The sequence below is a fragment of the Haliotis cracherodii genome, unplaced genomic scaffold (assembly GCF_022045235.1).
Source record: "Haliotis cracherodii isolate W230 unplaced genomic scaffold, xgHalCrac1.p SCAF_13, whole genome shotgun sequence".
Lineage (NCBI taxonomy): Eukaryota > Metazoa > Mollusca > Gastropoda > Lepetellida > Haliotidae > Haliotis > Haliotis cracherodii.
This window is the reverse complement of record NW_027266268.1, coordinates 35517182-35530286: the sequence shown is the minus strand read 5'-3', so window position 1 is coordinate 35530286 and position 13105 is coordinate 35517182. Positions and strand designations below refer to the sequence as shown.

At 37.5% G+C, this 13105-nt stretch overlaps 1 protein-coding gene across 2 annotated transcripts in view; it reads right to left on the bottom strand.

The window, feature by feature from the left end:
- The window catches only part of LOC139459888 (patatin-like phospholipase domain-containing protein 7), a 63943-nt gene extending 56129 nt beyond the window's left edge, over positions 1–7814 (bottom strand). Inside the window, exons 1-2 of one of the 2 annotated variants that reach the window (XM_071241605.1) lie at positions 7691–7776; positions 6024–6115 (exon numbers count right to left, since the gene is read on the bottom strand). In XM_071241605.1, the coding sequence (XP_071097706.1) occupies positions 6024–6047 (24 nt within the window). In that variant the 5' untranslated portion in view covers positions 6048–6115; positions 7691–7776. Of the gene's footprint in view, positions 1–6023; positions 6116–7690 lie in introns of both variants that reach the window. The other variant, XM_071241604.1, reaches the window with a different exon arrangement.
- Positions 7815–13105: the final 5291 nt, after the last annotated feature.

Below are 13105 nucleotides of genomic sequence, written 5' to 3'. Positions count from 1 at the left end.
AGAAGATGTAAGAAGTACCATTGCATTGATTGAGTGATAGTAGCAATGGTAATACCGGGAGAAGATGTCAGAAGCACCATTGCATTGATTGAGTGATAGTAGCAATGGTAATACCGGGAGAAGATGTCAGAAGCACCATTGCATTGTTTGAGTGATAGTAGCAATGGTAATACCGGGAGAAGATGTAAGAAGTACCATTGCATTGATTGAGTGATAGTAGCAATGGTAATACCGGGAGAAGATGTCAGAAGCACCATTGCATTGATTGAGTGATAGTAGCAATGGTAATACCTGGAGAAGATGTAAGAAGTACCATTGCTACTATTATTCAAACAATGACAGGCCTTAAGCATTGGAGGTAAATGGAAAAGTGAACAACGACCACACAACATAACATGATATAAGCTCACTTGACTTAAGGTTGGGTCATGTGAGCGAAAAAATAAAAAACTACCATGTTTGTAGTATAAAACCACCATGTTTGTTGTATAAAACCACCATGTTTGTAGTATAAAACCACCATGTTTGTAGTATAAAACCACCATGTTTGTGGTATAAAATAAGGGTGAAACGATACACCGATATTCCAATGCATCGCGATACTTGACCCACGATACGATATACGATACACGTGGGCCCATTTATCGATACGCCACGATACGGAACGCAAATCTCAAGTAAAGCGTTTCCTCGCTATTGTGCCTTTCAATAAACCGCTAAATTGGTTATAGCGCGCGGTAACGCATGGCTCCCCAAAACGTACTTACATTTTTAATAAGCTCAGGTTTTACACCGACATGTTTTTCCCCATCTCAAAAAACATTATCAGCTGATCTCCGCAAGCACATAACACCGGAAATACCTGTCAGCAAATCCGAACTGAAGTACGCAATTAAATACCATTACTATACTATCTTGTTATTAAAACGTGTTCATTATATATCTGGACTTGTGTTTGTAATATATTTTATTAATTTTATTCAAAATTTCATTTAATATTTTTTTCATTAAGTTATGTGAAATCGTGTGTGAAGAGATACTGCAACCACGGTCAGATTACCGCTTTTGACGTATTGAAACGACTTTTAGTTGCTAGAGAATGGATACATATATTAAAAATGCCATACTTTGACTCCTTAAAAGTCATGTGTGTGGCAATTTGGCGAATATATGTCAACATAAGGTTTTCACAATCAAAATACATGTAGCACGGGAAGTCCCTAGGGTGACTGATCAAATTGTTCCATACGTAAAAATATCCTGCAACAGCAATCACCAGTACCAAAATGCTACACTTGTGGTTCTTATAATTTGAAATATATATATATATATATATATATATATATATATATATATATATATATATATATATATATATATATATATATAGTAAAAGCTGCAACTAAGGTAACACGATATTGGAATATATTATTCCTGATAAAATTCTTTGAAGTTGTATCACCGGTGGAGTACATTAATTATTTTCTGGTGTTTGAACTTTGAATTGTTTTTAAGGAAAGTTAGAGAAAGTTCCAACTTCAGTAGTCTTGTTATTATAAAATAATTTTGACTGTTCCAAAATCATGAAAGGTTCAATCTTGACATGCTTTAAGTCTTGTTTTATTTATCATTGCGTATCGAGATACGTATCGTATCGTGACCAGAATATCGAGATGCGTATCGTATCGTGACCTTCCTGTATCGTTGCAGCCCTAGTATAAAACCACCATGTTTGTGATATAAAACCACCATGTTTGTAGTATAAAACCACCATGTTTGTGATATAAAACCACCATGTTTGTAGTATAAAACCACCATGTTTGTAGCAGTACAACTGAAGAAAGTAAACATGTCAACAATGAATAAACGGAACCAGAAAACCTGAATCAAAATGTTAAAAACATGTCAAATCAAACATTCCAAACACCAGCCTTGATAGTGTAACAAACAGAACATGTGCAAGATGGGTGTGGAAAATACCTTCAACACATGATCCGAGATTCCTGTAGGGGGTGACTTTCAACCAAACATTTGGTGCATCATGAACTTAAGACACCATGGTGCAATCCAATTATTAATTTCCGGGACCACAAGCATAACTCATATGCCACACACACGAGGCATTGTATGATACAAGGTATTGTCACATTACAGTATCTTGAGGTAAAAGTAAGCAAGACCAGCAATTACTTCCAGACCTTGCTATTTCCTGACACAACCCATGTATTATTGCTCTGCATTCAATAGTGGTATAAGAAAGTATTTCAAATTAATCTTCAAACCATACAAATTACACAAACACTACTCTCTATGTCACCATGTGGATCTACTATCCCTGTTGGAAATTAACCATGGTCCTGGCATGACTGGGATCAATGAGTTTGCTGCTAGAGCTATAGTATTCCATGACATGTAAGATATCCACCAAATGAGTAAATGCTTAACCACATCTTAACCATTATAGTTACAACATGGATTCTCATTGCCTAATTTCTGTTTTCCTGTTTCCTTGGATGTGCAATGCTTCCTTGTCATATCTTGTCTAGAAATCTCCTTGAATTTGTCTCCAAGATTTCACATCTAACCAGACGAAATGTGAACAACTACCAGTCGTAGTATTTTGTATGAGTTCATTAATTGGTAACTTGTAATTATGATGTTCTCATCATGACATAATTGTTACCATGGTAAGTGAACAAACACTACTGAAGTAAATGAGATTTGAAATCTGATATGAAGAAAATGCCCAGGTTACTGAAAATACACCGTGTTGGATATCAAGAGGGGCCTGGAGTCACTGAGATTTTGAACCTGGAGTCACTGAGATTTTGAACCTGGAGTCACTGAGATTTTGAACCATTTTGTTCTAAGTTAACTAGACATGATACTGATGAGTACAGATTCTGTCTGTTCAGATCAAATCACAAACCAATTATTCAATCAAACACTCCAGCACTCCACAGTAGTACAGTGACATGAAAGCGTTCACTAACTCACTATGACCACTTGTCATGCACACAGAGATTGCATCACACATACAACAAACATCCTTGTGTGGTTTGGAAACAAAATTTGTAAACATGGTCAACATATTAACCTGGGAAACACTTCATTTAAACATTATGTCTATCTCTGTTGGCCACTGCAAAAACTAAAATGCTCAATGCAGAGAATAAATTTGTCTACACGTTCTCTCACAGAGGAGGATTTCCTCCATAATTCTACTACAATTCGAGGGGTACCTTCTGCTCATAATACTTGTACACTGTAAGCCTAATCACTCCATCATCAAAGCTGTCTAATATTCTCTTATATCCCGGTTTTGTTTTTTAATTGACATCCTCTTCATTTTGTTATTTATCATACCGTAGGGTTGTTAGTATGAAAGTCCCAGAGCTTGGGCAGTTCAGTTATACGCCCTATCTAAACTCATAAATGGCTTCCCTCCATCTTTCTCAAGTGTAAATCACTTGTACATGTTTCCTACTACAAAATCCATGTCGTGTACCATGGACGTGGCAATGCAAGTGTAATGCAACACATCATGGTAGCAGTGTTCACACAACAATTGTAGGGTCATTTTTTCTAATTGACTAGCATTTGTGGATAAGATGTTTTATGAAGACTACTTCAGACTTCCCTCATTTCGAATAAAACTGAACATGCTGTTTTCGGCCAAGTTTTTCTCCTGCAAAATTGTCGATAAGACTTTTTGTGACTGAAATACTTAAAAACATAGGTAGATTGGTAGAACCTCTAGCTATTTGATATTTGAATAACAGTCTGTGAAATATTCCATCTTGTTTTTAATGGGCAAACAGCATTTTTCTAGCATTTTCAACAGTACTTTAAACCAACTTTGAGGGCCCTGTGGCAATCTGAAATGGAATGATTTCTATTCATGAACGATAATTCATATAATAACATGACATTTTAAAGTGCCAATTTATTCAAAGTTCAGCTGGCTGCTGGCAGTAGACTTATCGATATTCTGACACCCACGCCTGCAACCTTCATGACTATAATAACGTATTATCAATATCAATATCTGACAAATGTAATATTTTGGATAACACTTTCTTAGCAAAGTATAGATTCTAATACTTTTGGGGGATTCAAACCCACACTGCCAGAGTGAGGCACCAAATTGTCAGCACACAAAGTCAGCGATCTAACCCACTCAGCCACAGAGGCTTCCACAAAAATGAAAGTCTGACAACTGGTAGTCTAGATCACGTACTTTGTGTACCCCTAGACAAGTGCAATATCAATATCTTCGAGTTTTCAGTGTTTCAAACATGTCCACAAACTTTTCTTCGCTTATAATTTAACTGCATACAACATATACGCCATTATAAGCTATCCAAACATACTTGTTTTTTTAATCCTGCACTCAACAATATTACAGCAACATATAAATAATCAATTCTTGGCAACACAATCCAGAGCAACATCTCACGCTGCAGTGGTACAATGACATGCTATAAACCAGCTCACCAAGAATAACAACATGAACTATACAGTTTCCCTTTACAACAAGTACATGTTGCTTGGGACTAATTCTATCCTGGAATACCAACTGGGTTATATAGCAGAACAGGTATTTCCAATCCAGTTATTGACGCTATGGTCAACGATCCATGAACACTGGCATGTGGTCAACCAAGTCACTGAGCCTGACCACCTGATCTATTAAGCAGCTCTGCGACAAACATCGGGGGTATTACATAGAAGTATTTCCAATCTATGAGTACAGTAAAGTAAAACACTTCATAACTATATCATGCATATAAATTGGAAAGTAACGAAGCACAGATTTCATATGTGACTCATCAGTGGAATGGTTGATGAAATCAAATAATGGGAACAATAGGTTAATGGACACTGTTATCATGTCATATTTTGTTACAATGTCACACAGGAAGCATATTGCTCAGCGTTCAATTACTGTGCAGGTGGCTCTAGGTGAGTCATTAATATGATGACAGATGTGTACGTGGGCTTCCAGATGTAATGATGCTCACTGTGCCAACATCAATGTTCCAGACGGTAGGGGAGACTATTGGTCTGGAAATCACTATTGTGATAACTATTGATATTGAAAGAAACTATTACGTTAACTATTGATATTGCAAGCAAATATTGCGATAAATATAGATAGTTTTCAGTGTATCATTTTAGATGGATTTTAGAGTTGAATTCACCTTGGAACTGAAGTTTCCTTTGAATGTGATAACCATAACAACAAATAAAAAGTAAAGTTTGAGATATGACTGATTTGTTTTTTCTTTACACTAATAATTTATGAAAAATTACCATGTGTAAATTACTACCACTCATGATCAAAGAAGAACAAATTTGAACAGCACTGCATGTATTTTATTGATATGGCATATACAATCGAAACAATCGATATTCCTAACTGAAATCGATACTATTGATCAGAAACTGATTAAACAATAGCAATATATCGAGATTTCGATTTATTGTGACACCCCTACTAGACATTAGTGTAACATGATACACTTGCAATGTTAATAAGTCATAGTCCATCGTAACAGAAATGACCACATGAAGACCCAATCAAAACATATTTTCTAAACGTAGGTAAAATTAATCAAAGCCTTGCCAACTCAAACACAACATTAACAGAAAACAGCATTATGCAAATCACTTTGATACCAAATATCACTAGACAAAGTCCTCATTGTCAAATTAGGAGATAAACCTATCATGTTTTTAAAACCCAGTTGTGGAAATCATTAATTCTTGAAAATGCTCCAAAGCCTGTTCCACTGCTAGAAGACTGTTTGGATGATGTTAAGAAAAGGATGACTCGAAACCAACTTACGCTCGATGAGAACAAAACAGAAGCCATGCTTGTCAGATCTGGACCTAAAAGATCTCATCACTCAAACATCTATCATGACTGGAGATTCTTGTTTACCATAAAGCAGCAATGTTAAAAATTTAATTATTTATCATATTTCCACTTATGAAACAACAGATTCATTCGCACATACCTCACAAAAGAAGCTGCACATCATCTGGTCAGGTGTCTGATCCTATCCATACTGTATTATTGTAAGGGGCTGCTCATCAACATCATTCAAGCCTACTCACCAAAATTCAGAAAATCCATAAGTGATCAATGCATGTGTTTGGCATATGTGGCAAGGCAGCATCCATTACATAAGTTATTATGTCATTACACTGGCTTCATGTAAAGGGAGATAATGGTATACACTGGGATTTAAATTATGGAAGCAGATTATGTCAAATTATTCACAGTCACCTCAGGCTTGGCTGCAGCGATCTTACCGCAGATCAGTATGATAGATATATCTTGGATACAAAACTTGTTCCTGTGGATATCATACCAAAGATGCTTTACGCTTTGTGTGTACAAATTACTTTGTTCTTCGAAATGAAATGTATTTTTACCAACATGGTTATTCTTTACAAACAGTGCTTTGCGGATATTCGTATTTGAGTAAGGAAAAGCAAATCCTAATATTAGATTCTATTCAAAACTTCATATCAAAAACTGGCAGATTTTCACTTAAAGGACTTGTTTAATATAAACTGCAAATAGATTTATTTTATATATGCACATCTAGCTTGGCATGTACAATTCATTTGTTACATCTAACCTTCATTTATGTATTTATTGTAATATGTCCTATCATACTCCCATGTGTACATGGTGTAATGGAGTGGTATTAACATAAGCGCTTCGCTTGTTTTACCAATCCATTTTCACACTTTTGTGAAAATAAATATGTTTAAACCACAAGTAAGGATTCAATACAAGATAAGTTCATATATTCCTCAAACTGAAAACGGTTCATGTTGCATTTCTGGTTTGCCTTACTGATTATGAGTGTATGCCGCGTATCGCGGAATTACACTATGTACAGCAGTGTGTATGCTCTTTTTCATGAAGCGCCCTGGAATGCATCTCATACAACTGTATAGTGCCCCAGAATGCATCTCATACAACAGTACAACAGTTCCAATTAAGAAAATCGCCCATGTTCAGAGACATTTAGTCGAATGTTTACATGCTGGATTTTAACACGGTTTGGAATACAAGATGTCTGGTATACGCAAGCATGCAAGGAACCAGTTAAGCACAGTGAGTAATGGTGTCAACTCAGGTAGCCTTCTGTATTCTGATTTTCTTGGAAGCAAAAAGTTCATGTTGTATAGGATGTCCTATCTGTATGCATGCCTACTATGGATTCCTTCAGCACAACTGGCACATGAAATGACTTGCAGTTTGAACTGGCAGAATAAATTTCATCAGATCGTTATATGGTGGACACTTAGGACAATGGAATTATGAAATTAATCAAGCAACACATCAAAAACAACATTGGTCAATGACAATGCACACGTGCAGTTTGAAAATGTTTTTTTTCCCACTTACTGAATTTTAATATAACTACTCATTTTAAACTGTTCAGTGAAAATGACAATGCGACTTCAGAAAATATAATGAAGAAAATACATTCCCTACATTCAATCTTATATGAGAAGCCGACTGTCACTTATAATGTTTTGATTTGACCACTGTTGACAGTTTGTTGTTCGATAACTTGACAATGTTGTCAGTTTGCATGTGTTGCTTGGGTCCGTCTTTACAATATAAAATCATGTTAGATATAAGTGCAACAAAAATAAATACCATGGTTAGTTCGAATTCTGACAGATGTTTTAAGCCTTGGTGAATTTGAGGACCTAAGTCCATAACTGTTTACGTTTGGTCCATAAACTTCGTCATGGGGTCAAAGTTTCGTTGTCTGCTGAACCATTTTGGTCCGAGGTTATCTAAGGGACATAACTCTTTCATTCAAAAGAACTCGCTTACCACAAGAAATGATAACGCAAAACTGCTTCAAGATCGACACGATTTAAAATGACCGAAACTTCTTGAATTAATAAAATGTTATTTACAGTTTCATATTGTCTTCACAAGCGCACAGAAGCTAACCAAATAATGACACATATGTAAAGGTCCCAAATATATATTATCGCGTTGTTCATGTCCACTCTTGTACAATAATAATGTGTTAACTCAATTGAAATGTGGAAGGAATTTAGGCCTGAAGTGGTGCAGGTCTAAAGTTACCCAAGAACACGGGTATATTTATGACAAATCAAGAACTATAAACAATTTGGGAATTTTTACATATTTTGGTCATCCCTCCGTACACTTTTCACAGTTGTTCGAGAAAAACACGTGATTAAGTACTCTGTTATCTCTGCCCCATGTTAGGACTGGTAGTAAACCCAAAAAACAAAACAACAACCGATTATTTTTAAATAAATGTGTGGGTTTTTTTTCGGTGAGATATATATTTTTAACGCAATTGGTTTGTTTGTTTGTTGTTTAACTCCGAACTCAGCAATATTCCAACTATATGACGGCGGTCTGTAAATAATTGAGTCTGGATCAATTGGGATCGATGACATGCTTCAACCAAGTCAGCGATCCCGGTCCCGTTAGTCGCCTTTTACGACACGCATGGCTTGCTGAAGACCTATTCTACCCCGGATTTTAAATCATCAAAATGGGAAAGATCCATCTGTGCTAAACCTTTAGCCTGCTGCATTTGCCCTACACTGTTTTTTCCATTATAATAGGGGGCACTTGTGGCCCAGTCGTCTAAGGCGCCGCGATTCGCTGTGCAGAGTTGCTTCCCTTGGCCACGCCAGAAACCTATGATTGTGGGTTCGAATCCCAGTTCGCCCCGATTATGTTTCTAGGTTTGTCAGCACCATACCCGTGCTCGTGGGTTTCACGTGGTAAACGTCTGAGACCTGCATCACTTCGGGCTTTCCTCCCACATTAAGCTGAAACGCCGCGATATAACTGGAATACTGTTAAAAGCGGCGTTAAACCCAACTCACTCACTCACTCACTCACTCACTCCATTATGATAATAATTCTGAGAAGAAGCATTAACTAGGGGCTGATGAACTTGATCTATAGTTTGTTAAAATGTTATTATGTCTATATGGACAAATACCTGTTTCCAGCAAAAAACACGTGTGCATTGCACTATACGTTGGAGAATACATGATGTATTACCGCTACATCAATACACAAAATATAACTCTTTGGTTCTGTTGGTATGGTGAAATGTATGCATGTATATACATAACATTTTGTGACATTATGGTGATGTTTATAATGTACTGGAAATTGTATGTGACAATCTGGGGCACAAGTGAATATCAAAAAGAATATATGTTGGCTGTATACATATTTGTTGGGGAAATAAAAACATAAATAATATATAAAAGAACCATAAACAGGTTAATTAGGGATTCGAACTCACACCGAGTGACGCAACTCTGCGCCATGAAGTGTGGCTCCACAAAGAGGCAGGCTGGGCCACACGTGACCGATATGTTTCAATAAGGGAACGGTCATTTGATATGAAAACAGAATAATTTTGAAACGATTGGATAAAATGTATTATTTGCTATACATATAAGCTGCGAATTTTGGCAAGTATGAAATGGAACAAAATATATCCGACAACAGTGAGTTGCTTATCACATGTATAACCTAAATTATATAAGTATTGAAAGCCAAAGGGAAAACCTTTATACATTTATTAATTGTTTTGCAGGTTAATTATCAATCTGAAAGTACCTATTATTCTATTTACGCCGATACAATGTCAATTCCCATAAAATCGCCATCATAGTAGCTGGAATGATAGTTAAACAATAAACAAACAATTCCCGCAAGGCATGCACTATAGCTTATAACAATATCAAGGCCTATTCTAAGTGACGTGATTGTTGCATTAACAAATATCATATCAGGTTTAAGGGGATGTGTATTTTCAGCAGGTGTTCGCCAGCATTGTCACGTGGTGTCGCAGTTGCAAGATTAACCAATCGAAGCTCACTTCCGTTGCACGAGTTTTCCGCCCGCGTTAATTCCAGACTCGTGAATGGAAGCAGAAGTATCGCATATCCAGCAGCTCCATCGGTGAGTGTTTAATCCAAACAGGGTAAGAATTCGTTAAAAACTGAAATGAAAATGAGCTTAGACAACAATTATTTACGCGCTACAACGTTGTTTTCTACGGAAAACAAGGTTTTTGATGTGAAGTACGAAGACTATCCACAAAGAAACGTCCTTCAATGTGACTTCTTTACCGGGACGGTCCGATAGCTTAACCCTCTTGGTGCCACGGGACCATATATGGTCCCTCACTTTTCACACCCGCAAAGTGCCAGGGGACCATATATGGTCCCGAGAAAATGTCTTTTTTTAAAATGTGAATTTTGATATTTATAACACTGAGTGCGCAAAGTCAAAACTATAACCATCATCATCACCCCAATCATCTTAGCTTTAACATCGTGTAACTCATACTTTATACAATGCTATGGATTGCGAAATTTGGCGAGATTAGTAAAGTGGATACCGCTCTTCTCGGCCTTTTTCTGCCATGTTTGAACACCAAGCGAATGACGGCGAATTTTGATTATGCACCCATGTCACATACACGTAAATACTTTCAGACAAAATCCTTGTTCGCTAATGAAAGAGCACGGTCATTGAAACATACATGGACGCAATTGGGATTTCTTCAAGATATACATTCCAAACTGTCATTCGTTTTGTGACATAATCTTTGAAACAGACTGCGTATGAATTAATCACGACCACTTCCGTCAGTTTTGTTTTGACGTCAAAAACACGCATAAATTCATCGGGAATTTTTATCGGTAAATATAACTCACGGAAAATTCTGAGTGAATGTGTACTTCAACATAAATATCATATGTCTATCACTGTTAGGACATGCAATTGCCAATGATATGAATTATTGGTCATTTAGATTTCAAACAAGGGCGCTTACTTGACTTTGCTTGCCATTTTCGGGTGCGTCCATATTACGATTAATGTGGAAAAGTAGGAAACTTAAACTTATGTAATAAAACCAGCACTTTTATCGATGGCTGGGCAGTGCATAGATCTTTTGGATTTGGTTACTTTAGATACTGTTGGAAAGACAATCAACTCGAGTTGCATGTTATACAATTTGGTTACACTGTGTGAAGAAATAAAGACGTTGCAACACTTTTGATACAATGTATACGTTTTTGTAACCGCGACGTCAGAACAGTGCGGCACTGATATGAGCGGTTTGCAGGCTGATTGACGTCCAGGCACCACGAGGGTTAAGATGCATTCAGCTTATACATTCTCTCCTGTCGTGCCCAAAGTGGTTAAAGTATTTGTGAAAACCCAGGTTCGATTCCTTAGATCGGTGCCTCCCGTCATTAAGGGAGGTAATACTATTACCACCCCTATATCTCCAGGGATCGCATTCGGCCCAGGAGATAGAGAGGATGTTTTATTGCGAGAGGTGTAATACTTGTATAGTCACTTTCACCTTCCAGACAGCGAGGTCCGCCTCCCTGGACCCGGTTCCACAAAGCGACCGTAGCGCTAAGATGATCGTTACTCCCATACTTTAACATAGACTTACGACAGTCGTAGCGCTACGTTCACTTTGTGTAACGGGGCCCTGGCCTGGTGGACAGAGCGCCTGGCCGGAGAGCGGAAGGTTAGACATCCTGTCTGCGTCATACCAAAATGTTTTAAAAGATGCTATTTTCTGTTGCCCTGCCTGACGCTCGGTATTAAGGTGATGAAGCATGAACTGGTCGGCTCGGAATCTGTATACTGTGTCTCGATGCATGAGGTATCCATGTTAAACAGCGCCATAATATTTCTATCAGGCTAGCACTATAAAACCAGCATCGGTCCGAAATAGTTTAATCAGACACACACGCGTGCATGTAAAAACTTAGTTTCACCCCACCTCTGACCGCCTCTGTGGTCTAGTGGTAGAGCGTCCGCCCGGATAGCGGAAGGTTCGGGGTTCGATCCCCGGCCGCGTCATATCAAAAGACGTTAAAACGTGGTATTTAATTGTTGTTACCCTGCCTGGCGCTCGACATTAAGGGGCTGAAACAAAGACTGGTCGGCTCGGGGTCAGTATACTGTGTCTGAGTGGGGTATTCATGTTAAACCGCGGCATGGTATCTCAGTGGGCTAGCACTATAAAATCGGCATTAGTCGTGACTCGTACAGGCAGCCACACACACACACACACACACACACACACACACGTGCATGCACGTCGCTATATAAGTGCAATAATCGTGGAAGCGACGTTAAACACAATTTCACCTCCCCTCACAGCTACAGCGTTCGAGACTTTATTCTGAACAATATACACCGTTTGTTTGACGGTGTACATATGGTTAATTATCGATTGCATACTGTCAAATGAACACGCAACATCCATTTTAAGTCGAATTAAGAAACGATGTGTGTTCGTGCTCAAGTCCACCTCCAAACACACAGTATGAGATTCGAACCCGAACGACTACATTGTTGTGTTTGATTATTTCATGTCTATATACACAAACAATTTGATTTGATTTGTGTGGTCATTTTGCCAAATATTACATAAAATATGTGTAACATGTATCCTGATGCAGAATGGAAAATGATGAAGTTTTGAACACGTTATACGCGTCTCCAGACCCACACGCCATAGTGCAACTACGTCCATCCTACATGTAATGCACGTGGCAGAATCAATCTGTCAATGGCAGAGCTAATTGTCTCTACCTTGTTTTACTGGGTTTTTTCATCAAATATTGGCATCAAATCATGTACACTTATTCCAAATGTCTTTTCATTAATTGACATTCATCAAACATGTACACTTGTCAAATCAATACCTTAATTAACATTCATCAAACATGTACAGTGTGTGCTGAATGTGATCAAATCAGATATTGTCCCAATAGAAGTGGTAATTGCTATTGTGTAAATCCATGGTTTTGAACGGTCAATTATAAGACAAGTTCAAATGCAAATATCCCTCAAGAATTGTTTTTCGCATTTTCAAGGCTCGGGCAGAACACTTTATAAATATAAGATAACAATATCTATATGCATCAATATTATCGTTTATCATAGCTACACAATCTATTTCATGCATACCAAAAGTTTCCTTCAAAACTTTCAGGGCTCTGTTCTTGATAAAGGTTG